At 38.4% G+C, this 12542-nt stretch overlaps 1 protein-coding gene across 1 annotated transcript; it reads left to right on the top strand.

The window, feature by feature from the left end:
- The first annotated feature begins 8760 nt into the window (after nucleotides 1–8760).
- On the top strand, nucleotides 8761–9920 carry LOC115736048 (glutamate receptor 2.8-like). Its single transcript, XM_048277997.1, has 2 exons — nucleotides 8761–9024; nucleotides 9393–9920. Exons 1-2 carry the CDS (start codon nucleotides 8761–8763, stop codon nucleotides 9918–9920), a joined length of 792 nt encoding a protein of 263 aa, XP_048133954.1.
- Nucleotides 9921–12542: the final 2622 nt, after the last annotated feature.

Raw genomic sequence — 12542 nt, 5'->3', positions numbered from 1 at the left:
GAATGTGACATGCAGTAAATAGATGGACAACACCAAATGAATCATCATGCTTAATTCCTTTCACATTTTGGTAAATCCGAAGTCCCTAGAAACTTGTTCTTACTTCTGGCCCAATCTAAATTTTCTAGGTACTTATGCACGCTCACTCAGAGCGAAAATCGACCTAGTCCACAAAGAGACGTAGACTCTGGTTCCATCCATTGCAACAGCTAGCAAGGCACGATGTTTCAAGTGGAAGGCAACCAAAGACAGATTCCAAACTCCGGGAATTGCTATTCAGTAAATGACAAGATGCAAGATGTTTTTTGAAGTTAATGAAATCTGGATGCCAGCAACGCAAGGAGGTGAGAAAGAACAGGACCTCATCATCTGCATACCCAATAATGGCAGGACCCCCAGACCCGAACAAGTGAATCACCATGCTTAAGTGCTTCCCCGTTTTCGGTATATTGGAATTTCCTTGAAACATTTTCCTACTTCTGGCCAAATCTAAACCATCTCTTCACTCAGAATGAACGTCAACTTGGAGCACAAAGAGATGAGACGCTGGTTCCACCAAATGCAACGGGAAACAAGACATGATGGTTTAAGTTGAATTCAGCCAAAGACAGATAAAGAAAGCTGTGAGACTAATTAATTGAAAGATAAGATGCGGGACGACGGCCTGGCCACGACAGTGAGCCCCACCACCCCGATTCCGCTCGCGGCAGCCATTGGTGGCTGGCCCTCGCCGCCACAAAGACATGAAAAAGAAAATCATAAAATTTAGACTTTATTAGTGGCGAACTGAGGGATCTGACTTGTTGAAAGACAAACTACAAGCTCGTGCCATTATTGTATACTCGAAATAAACTTAGACCCGTCATAAAATTGACTAGCACCTCATTAATAGTAAAATCTATCAGAAGAAGAAATAGACACATAGTGTAGATCAATCAGCCAAGACCTACTATGGGTTCCCCCAATGCACTAGTGGGGGTGGTATCTGACTCGAATTAAGCTAGTTCCCTCTTCCCTCCACAAGATTAACACACTACCAAATTAACGCAACTGCAACTGATACTGCAAGGCAAGCTAATTTTGAGGTCCCAATAAATAGATCGAACAAAAGGGAGCCGAAGCATCGGAAAACAAATGTAACACTTAGAGCCCCGATGCACTGCTGTTGTCAGACGTGATCATGAGTTCGGCGGTCTACAGTCTGCCCACGCCCAAGGACACTTTCGGACGCATTTGGGCAAGGGCATTGATGAAGAAGTTCGGCTCATCTTGAATAAGATTCTTAGGTTAAGCTAGGGCAAAAACTTAGGTCCTGTATGGGCACAATCAATGATCACCTATAATTGTTGCCGAAAAATTTGTAGCAGAAGGGTGCACGTGTCACGTGGAGTCTTCTATGATAGTTCGAGAAACAGATTCATAATGAGAACGACGGTCGTCATCGTAACTTCTCATGTAAAGTGTTCTGCCTTACAAATGCACGTAGAATAAATTTTCCACAAGTTAAAATCTATCTAATTCATGTAATGATTGCCAATAAATAAAGTCAATGGAAGTGATATCTTTTGCAAACTGATTGAAAATCGTTGGGGGTGAATTTCATGTCGGCAACGAAAATGATCATGTACTAAAGAAATGAAAAAAAAAATAGTCAATGAAAAAATGATTGCTCATATGATTTGAATAATTAATCATTGAAAAAAATTCCATTATCCACAATAATTTATATTTAAATATTTGTGTGAACGATGAAAAAGTTTTTTTTCATTCATTTTTTCAAATGATAAAAGCGATTGTTTTTCAAAAAATGTTTTTTAAGTAATTTATTTTTTTATGAAATAAGGAAAGCTGAAGTAATTATTATTATTGGCTTGCCATTGGCCATGATTAGCCGCTCGATTTAACTTCACAAAAATTCAGTGGTCATGATGAGGCACAACTACTCTCGAGTCAAGGAATCTACGCCGGTTCTCCAACAACGCGGCCGAATCATGAGAGATGATTGCAAACAATTTGACAAGGCTTGTGCTCACTGTATGGGTATTTTGTAAGGCCGCCAATGTGGCACGCCCACTGAGCGCCATAATCAGAATATAAAACACTACATGATAGAGAGAGGAATGGCATGTACCTTGATCAGAATCCATCAAAAATTGATGCGGAACGTCGATGAATCAAGACTCGAGCACTTCCCCTCTATTCCCTCTCGCAGTGCTGGCCACAATCAGAACGAGAAGGTATGTTATGAATTTCTGCAATAGAGGGTTAGAGGAGAGACTTGAGCCTATTTATAGAGTTTCCAGCCTAGGCCCTTTCATTAAGAGCCGGGCCTAATTCGGCCCACACTAAGCCATCCCATATTCAATCGATTAAGAATCCTTATAGCTTACTTTATTAGACTAATCCCGTTAATCGGTAAATATCAATTTCAATTAATGTAAGCCCACATAGAAAAACTCTTTCATTCTCCCACTTGGGCTATATTAATTAAAACTGTAATATATGTGCACACCTTTATGCTAGTCTAGAGATATTCTTAATAGTCAATTTGATCCCATAAAGTCTCAAACACCGAATCATGGCGGTAATCGCATCAAAAGACACGGAGTCTTCAATTGTCACAAATGTCTTTCACTCTACTGATATGAATTAAATATGGTAGTGTGGCAAATGACAATACCTCACATGATAGTGATTCTTATATGTCATATTCTTTGTCAATCACATTCTCTCTCCTTATATGTCACGAAACCCGATGTGCCATAAAAGAATATCCTTTATGGTTCCACCGAACCTACATATGTCTTATCCTTATATTTAAATTTACTTTATGTATAAAAATACATATCCTTAAGGCTAACATCAAAATGCCGAGGGCCTTTACTCAAGGCTTACACATACCTTGAAATTTTCACTATATATAATATATAATGAGTATCAACTTATTCATAAATACTATATTGCATGCAAACATTTGATACATATCAAATATTGTTATTAAATGTAACAAATACAGATGTAAACTTTATTAGAGCAAAGCAAAATAGCTCCCACTGAACAACAGCATCCCATGATGTTTCTAAGCACATCGAAATGATATGTCTTAACAAAATCCCATGATGCTTCTAAGCCCATGCTTATGACATAAAACTTTTGTTAGTGGTCAGCAACTATATCATCTATAGAAAAAAAGCTCTACTTTAATATCACCATTCTCAACTGTTTCCTTTATGGTAAAAAACTTGACCGCCGGATACTTAGACTACTTGAGACCTCTGTTATTGTTAACAAACAACACTACTGACCTCTTGTTACAATACAACTGTGTGGATCTATCTATAAAACCAAAAACAACCAACTCCCTAATGAGGTTTCTAAGTCATATAGCTTGAGTAGTAGCTGAAGCTCACGCTATAAACTCCACTTGTATGGTAAAGGTTAATCTAGATTTATGTTTCTCACTTTTCCATGATACCTCACCTCTTGCCAATATAAGGATGACTATCTTCTTGTCATCTTAATACATAGTAAAGTCTGCATCCAAATAACTTGCTAATTGAAAGTCCTCAACATGTCCGTAAATCGACATAAGGTCCTTTATCCTCTTTAAGTACCTTAAAACCTTCTCGATAGTATTCCAATTACCGTGTCCTGAATTTGACTTATATCTTCCTAGAAGTTCTGTTACAAAAGCAATGTCTAGACCAGTGTACTAGCATAAGGTACATTCCTCATTTGAGCTTTCTCAATATCCGTATGAGGACATTATAAAAGATTCAATTTATCACCCTTAATGAAATGAGCAATTCTTATCTAGCAATGTGACATACTAAATCTTCCCAAAATACAATCAACATACATCCTCCGAGACAACCAATTACGGCGAGAACTATCCCAATGGATCTTAATGCCTAAAACAAAAGACGCCTCATCAAGTTCCTTCAAGTCAAAATGCTTTCACAACATCTGTTTCGTCTTATGCGGTTATCCAATATGACTACTTACAAGCAAGACTTCGTCTACATAGGGCATAAGGAAGATAAATTTCCTCATACTGGCCTTGCAAGATATGCACCGATCTAATATGTTCTCGACATAACCAAATGAAATGTCAATACTTTGAAACTTCAAATATGATTGTCTAGAAGCTTTCTTGATACCATAAATAGATTTTTCAGTCTATACACAAGCTTACCTAAATCATTAGTTGTAAACCCTTCGAGTTGTGCTGTATAGATTTCCTTTTCAAGGTTTCCATTCAAAAATGTAGTTTTAATATTCATTTGGTGTAACTCCATATCAAAATGAGCTACTAATACCATAATCACTCTATAAGGATCCTTAGAAGAGACTAGAAAGAAAATTCCTCATAGTTTACTCCTTTTCTCTAAGTGAAACCCTTGGCTACCAATCTAGCTTTTAAACTTCTCAATCTTCCTTTGGAATCCATTTTAGTCTTATACATCTATTTGCAGCTAATAAGCTTGTGACCTTCAAGCAATTCAACAAGCTCCCAAACACCATCATATTTCATAGACGACATTTCATCTTTCATCGTATCAAACTAGAGATCTAACTAAGGATAAGAAACGGTATCTATATAGTCACCGGATTAACCAAACAATCGATGTCATAGCCATGCTCTCATAGATAGACTATATAGCATGGAGGTATGGCCGATCGTCTTCGCCTGATAGATCTTCTAAGTGGAGTTATTCCAACCTCATCATGCACCTATAGGGCTTGAGGAACTTCATCGAACTCTACCTCAACAACAAGATCCCGAACTCCAACAGAATCAATTTATGATTTGGGAGGCTCCACGATCGTCTTAAATAGGTAGAGAAAACGACACGATAATCTCCACCATATTGATATCCTCAATAGTTTGTGAGCAGCTACCATATTCGACTATATAAAAATCCAAAAACTTCGCTATCTATATAAAAATCCACCAGTTTTGGATGATCCGGGTAATATACGACGTAATACTGAGTTGTTCCGAAGTCCAACTTACTTAATGTTGGATTATTACTTCACTTCTTCAGGACATACCCAAGCCTTAAAATGGTTCATCATATTCTTATGTCTATCCATAACTCAAAATGAGTCAATGGACTAGCTTCGGATAAACACTATCTAGAAAATAAAATCCCATCACAAATCAAGTAAATTGGTTCTATTAATCATACTCCTCATCATATTCATAAGGGTGCAATTACACCTTTCGATTACACCATTTTGTTAAGAACCCACAGGCATATTATCCTAGTATCCTTCAAGTATTTAGCAAATGGCCATTTATGCTATCTAACATCACCATGCTTGTCAAAATTCTCACCATCTCAGTTATATTTAACAACCTTTATGACTTTTCCCAACCGTTTCTCTATTTTAGTCGAAAAACTCTTGACCATGTCAAGACACTTCGACTTTTCCTTAATCAAATACAGATAACCATATCATGAATAGTCATCAATAAATGTGATGAAATAAAAAAAATTCTACACAAAGTTGCCTTATAGGGTTCATTGATATCAATGTGAATGACCTCCAACAAAGTCTATTTCTGAGGTAGAAGCCTTTTGAAAATAGCTTTTCAGCTATATAAGCGACAAATTTATCATTGGGAATTAAACACGGTTTGTACAATCTATTGGACATATTGAAGCACCCAACCTTATTTGAATTAAAGAACATAGAAATATTATTATTTCTTATTTCAAAAAAATAACTACACATGTCCAAATATGATGCAGATTCTAAGTTCCATCTAAATGAAGGTACGTAAAATGTGTCTTTTAATGTCAAGATTAAATCCAGAATCTAGATTTAAAATGACATCTCCCATGATCTCAACATCAACTTTATTGTTGTTTCCTACAATGAAAACTGATTCATCTTAATTTGGCTTTCTCCGATTCATGAATCCCCGTATGGTGAACGTAATTGGGTTGATTACACCGCTATCTAGCCATCAAGAACTTAATGGGGCTGCATAGAGGTTGGATTCATAAACCAATACTAAAGAATTATTACCCGTACGCGTACTCTTGGATAATCAAGTTTAGAATTCATCCCAATCTTTATGTATGTGACATTTCTTCTTACAAAAAAAAAAAAAAAATAGCGGTCACCATCCTACATTAGAGGATGCTATCTTAAGATCCAAATAGTCGGAATGACTAGCAGCTTCATGATTTCTTTTATGAGTATGATTTTCAAAGCTCTTATTGTACTGGTGTACCATCCTTATGATATAATTTCTAAATCCACTAGAACCATCAAAACACATGTTGAAAAATCCTTACAGATGTATCTCAATCTCAAGACTAGACAAGACGCATTTCCCGACCTAAGACTTTTATCATTTGTTAGCAAGCGGTCGCACGGGCAAACCACTTTTCAAGTGTTCCCGAATGGATTGCTTCATAGATAATAAGAAAATCCTATTGCTATTTTCTCAAGCAACAAAATGCGCTTTCTAATGTCCAAAATGATCAGAGCAATATGAATATCTACCAGCTCCATTCAAAATAGAAAATCCTTCATCTATTTCTTAATGATTGAATTAGTATGTACCTAAATCCTAATGGAGTTGCCTATTACAGAAAATGTAACTAATTTAAACAAGCAATGTATATAATTAGCATCGTGTGAGTACTATATAACTCGAAACCGTATAAGTACACATCATGAGGGTTACATGCATCATCATGTAATCGCCTTTGGGCGGAATACATGAAATGCAGTTGTAGACTCTCCATAAAACAGCGACCATGAGAACATATTCCAATCTACGTGAATCACCACCTTAAGGTGTATGAACCACTAGGAAACTCGTCAACCATGTGTTGTATATGTAACCCTCTATAAACAGATAATGTGTAACTTGAGATCAAATAAGTACACATACTAAGAGTTACATGCATCATCTTATAATCACTTTTGGGCGGAATACATGACATACAGTTGTATACTCTCAATATGATAACGATGATGAGAATATATATCAATCTTTGTGAACTCACCACCTTTGGGTGTATAATCACTAGGATCAGATAATTCTCAAGCACATATTGGACATGCATCCCTCCATGAGCCAAAGCACAATCTCCTCGTTTGGGAGTATGATCACGCATTAGAATAGGAGACATTCAACCACAAACCTAATCAAGTGTGCCACTTTGACGATTACTACCCAATTGAATTCTAAAATCTCTCATACCAAGGATATAAACCTTGTGTCTCACATCTACTATATACATGTAATTTTAGACTTAATGACAGGGAAAAATTATCCCTAAAATCACATGTGATGCCAATTATATTACTCCATTCATTGATTCATATCAATAAATTAGCTTTATACAATCCGTATCTGGTCATAAACATGCAAGCTTATGTCATTATTTCCAAAACCAAATGGAAATATAAGAAAAATGCCGAAAATACCCTTGAAAATGCACGTACATAGGGTTTCATATGCATTTTTATGTCCATAAAAGCCTCAAACATAATATTAATATACCACAATGTAGAGTAGGACCATACGAATATAACGCCGTCGACCACACGCCGATCCAAGCTGAAATGAGCCCTCACGTATCGCTATAAGCATCGGCGCATGAAACGCCCATGCCCACGTGCTACGCATGTGCTCACACTTGAACCGGCTTGAAACCGGTTTGACCAATCAATGGGTTTGGTCAACCCGATCAGCAATCAATTGACTCATTCAACGTTCGAGTCGAGTCGTCGCGTCGGGTCAACGGGTCGGGTCGGGTCGTCGGGTCGATCAACGGGTCAAACCTAAGTCAGTCCGGACACGGCCACGTGTCGCCGACGTCATCATGACGTCAACAATGACAGTTGACCGAAGTCAACAAAAGTGACGCTTCATGTGTCGGGCATGTGAAGCCCACGCGCTCGCTCGTTATCGGTATGTATGGTACGTGCGCCTCCGTCCGGCGCCTGTAGGTCGCTGGTGACCACTCAAAACGATCATCTCAACAAGTCCTATCCGAATATGTGATCATTTCAAAATTTCACTAAACGAAAACACAAAAAAAAAAAAAATGGCATGACCGGTAATGTTCGCCGGTGATCATCACGCGCCGACTCCGCCACAGAGCTTAGAGGAGCATGTGGCGGTTCCCGGCATCTCTCAAAGGCGTGCAACCACTCCATTTTCTAGTATCGACGAGATGAGTTTGAATATGCAATCAAACAAAATTTTCGTTGAATGAAACTATCGAAAACACACCAGAACATAATGCATTTCGGTTCTCGGTTAAGCAGCTCTGATACCAAATCCAAGTCCACGAATGTGACACGCGCAATGAACGCCATAACCAAAATATGAAACACTAAATGATAGAGAGAGGAATGGTGCGCACCTTGGTTAGAATCCATTGAAAGCTGATACGGAACGTAGACGAATCGAGACTCAAGCACTTCCCTTATGTTCCCTCTCGGAGTGTTGGCTTAATGAGACAACCACAATCAAAATGAAAAGGTACATTCTAAATTTCTGTATTAGACGATAGAGGAGGGACTTGAGCATATTTATAGAGTTTTCAGCCCATATTAAACCGATTCAGAATCATTATATCTTACCTTATTAGACCAACCCCGTTAATAGGTAAATATCAATTTCAATTAATATAAGTCTACACAGAAAAACTATTACATATTTGTGGTGCCTATCCTGACTTAGGGTTATACTGCAAATTTAGCCTATTTTTAACCGTGCAACGTATGACAACCAAGTTTGTGGACGCCCGAGACTTGATAAGGAATCGCCACTTCGTTGGATATCAGAAAGGATCCCTCGTGAGAAAACTTCTAGTGAGACAGCTCAATTTCAACGAGTCCCGATTGATTCCTTATGGGTCGCCTGAGGATTACCACGAGGCATTGTCGAAGGGAAGCGAAAACGGAGGAGTAGAACTCTTCCTTGACAGATACTGCAACAAGTACAAAATGGTTGGACCAACCTATAAAACCGACCGGCTCGCCTTTGTAAGTCTCTCTCTCTCCATAGGCATGTTTAAGGGCAAGTGCACACACATAAACCTATATATTTACACTTTCCATGAGTATAGTAGATGATAAAGTACAGATAAAAAAATTGCAGTATACGAATACCTGGATATTAGGGAATATATAATGAAAACGAGGGTTAAATCGTGACGAAAGAGCGTATGAAGACCGAAGACACTACGTCTAGGCATACGATCGGCACGCCACATGTCGATTTGGGAGAAGTTGGAGCTGAACCTCTACCATACACACGTGTATGAGCAAGAAAATGCACATGAGCTTGTACTTCTGTAGTACATCCGACATGTTCGTGCATGGACACAATCATGCAAGAATGGTATTTTTAGATAAAGCCAAGAACTAACATGGATAACTTTCATCAGGCCTTTCCATTGAGGTCCCCTTTGATCTCCTACATCTCAAGGGCAATCTTGAGGGCCACACATGATAAAGCGAAAATGGACGCGATCGAAGGAAGAAACTTCCGCGGTCAAAGCTCGTGCCAAGAACAAGATGCTACGATCTTTTCGGACAACCTTACCCTGAGCGTGTACAGCTTCGGAGAGCTCTTCATCATCACCGGCTTCGTCTTGGTGTCATCAGTATTGATATACGTGGTTTTGTTCTTCCAATCCAATTGGCCTTCTTCGAGGGCGATTCATCCCAGTGATCGCTCCCTTTGGTCCGAGTTTCTGGAAACTGCGAACTTCTTCTTTCGAGAGCGCCGGCTAATTGGTTTTTTGTGGAAAATTGGATCTAGGACAGCTACGATGTCACAATTTCGAAGTACGGAAGCTTCCGTGAATAATGACGTCGGAGTGATCGCGAGGACCCCAAATGAAGGAGAGAAGCCAGTACTCATTATACCCGTTTGAGTTATGATGATCGCGTTTTAATAGAGGCTCATCGAGCATGAGAATGATTCGTAATCTAGCTATGTATCTGCGCATATAAGCAACTTGTTTTCTGTTTTCTTTTCGGAATAGGTGGTGTATTTTTGGGTGGATCGATGTCACGTACAAACTTGTATTTGATTATGCAATTGTACAGGCTAGTGCAATTGCCCGATAAAATAAATTACAAAGAATTATCCCATGCTTTGAATCACTCACGTCTTTACGAAGAAAACACCTCAATTGGATGTAAAAACATTTGGCATAAATCACCATGTCTCCTGTTGTGCGGCCAAAGGAAGGAGCTCCCCTGTGCGGCTCGGAAAGGTCAAAAGAAAAACCCACGACCAGCAATAACAAACATACGAACTTCTTTATTGTGAGAGGCGTCCTTCAGACAAAAGAACTCCTTTGCATTTGCGTGCATTTGCGTGTGTCTATAAATGCCACCAGCCCAACAAATCCAAATTTGGATCAAAGAAGGGCACACCTATTTGAATGGAAAATCAAAGTCTAAATAGATTTTTCCTTGAATGCCTAATTGTCCCTGTAATACAAGAAAGGTCTACATCCTTTAATCCAGTCAGTTTCGTTCTCGGGCTCAAACACAAGACATCATATTACAATTCTCTACACTGGCTCTGTTAAATTGTGTCTCGAGTATAAGCTTGTATAAGTTGTATTAGAACAGCAAATAAATTAGAGAATTAGTGTGTTCTAGAACAGTTAATGTATCATGATCAACTCAAAACTCATTGGCTTAAGCTTTTGAGTGAATATGAGTCCAGCAGGATATGTTGATAAGCTTCGACTTGAGCTTCCTCTTGACGATCTCCCTAGGTGAATGTATCGAGCTTTCACTAATATCTCAAGAAATGAATTTGGGCTCCAAAAAAATGGTATAAGAGTCGATGGTAGATTTGCGGACCCTCAACTTGTTATGATGTTTGGTGAAATATCTTCGGAAATGAATTTGGGCTCTAAATAAATAGTATCAAAGCTACGGGAAGATTGGTGGGCTTTCAATCTATTCCGGTGTTTGGTGAATATTTAAGTAATGAGATCTCGATGACAGATTTCATCTTTTGGTCCGGAGAAAAAGACCATAGATGAAGGTGGGTATTGGAGATTCAAGTTGAGATAAGTCGATACAAAAGGATACCCGAATTAAGAGAGAGTAAAGCTAATACTAAACGCACAAGTGAGGGGGGAAATTGTTGAGTTGAACGTTGTGAGTTGTCTTAGAAACCCTCACATCGGAGAATTCGTATGGTGTTGAGTAGTTAATATGGCCTAATTGACTTCTAACTCATTAGCTTAAACTTTTAAATAAATAGCTCAACCAAAGCAGAAAGGAGTTGTCGGGTAAGAAAGGAAGTCTTTCCTTTAGACATCAAGCCTTCAATCAAGCATAATTGATCCTCTCTCTTGAGAGAGATCGGAGTAGAGAGTGTATCCATGACCCACCTTGACTTCAAGATTCCCATTTTGAGAGGAACAGATCTACTAATTCTTTGATTCCAGTTAGTAAGAGGGATCTTGAGCTAAATGGGTCCAACTAGACATGTTGACAAATTTGGATTTTGACTCCCTAGCAATCTTCTCAAGTGAAGGTATTGGGCTTTTGCTACATGCTTGCGATAAACTCAACGTGTAACAAAGTAATAGTCCTCATTGGCTATGTCAACTCTCCCAATGCCATGACAGCTCATATTCTCTGCAAACATTAATTAAGTTATAATAGAGCTTGATCTTTGCCGAAGGAACAGGCTTCGTCATCATGTCTTATCATAGAAGAAGCGTCACTTGATGTCGATATACTTCGTCACTAGTAATAGATCAGCTTTGAAGCCAGATATATCACAGCTCGGCTATCACAGCGTATGGGAATGCTTTTATGCTTGAACCTAAAGTTCGAGAGCAAACCCCTTACCCATATTGCCTCCTTCCTATAAAGATCAATGCCACGTACTCTATCTCGATCGATGACAAGGCAATACATTCCTATAAGGATGTTTTCTAACTCAATACACTACCTTCCAGCATAAGCAACTATCCCACTAATGATTTGCGCTCATCAAAGTCACTAGCGTGATGTGAATCCACATATCTTGTGGTCACATTGACATTGTTGCCCCTTTGGTATATCACATTAATGTTTGTTGTCCCCTTTAAATAACTAAGGATATATTTCACAGCGTTCTAGTGAGTTTTACAAGGATGCTTTATGATTGACTAATGCTTACAGCTTGTGAAATTTCGACCTTAGTACATACTCAATATCCTCGTGGCAGCACTTAAATCTTTCATCTAAAAAGCATTTAACTGCCACTTCCACATATCAATATCAAACATATACTTAACTACTATTAATATGGTATCAATATTTAACAATAGATACGGAGATCCATCCTCTAATCTATTAAACTAAACCGAACTATTTAACTAACTTTTCAAATAGTCTTGATTAGTCATGAAAGCATCAAAATGCTTATAGCACCGCCTAGAAGACTGCTTCGACATGTGTAAGTGTTTTCCTAAAATGTGACTGGCCATTTTGCAGAAACCCTTCTCCTATCAATCTAGGCAGCTTGACTTTCCCCA

This window comes from Rhodamnia argentea, chromosome 4 (assembly GCF_020921035.1).
Source record: "Rhodamnia argentea isolate NSW1041297 chromosome 4, ASM2092103v1, whole genome shotgun sequence".
NCBI classification, from domain to species: domain Eukaryota; kingdom Viridiplantae; phylum Streptophyta; class Magnoliopsida; order Myrtales; family Myrtaceae; genus Rhodamnia; species Rhodamnia argentea.
Note: the sequence above shows the minus strand (reverse complement) of the source record. Positions and strands in the feature narration are given on the sequence as shown.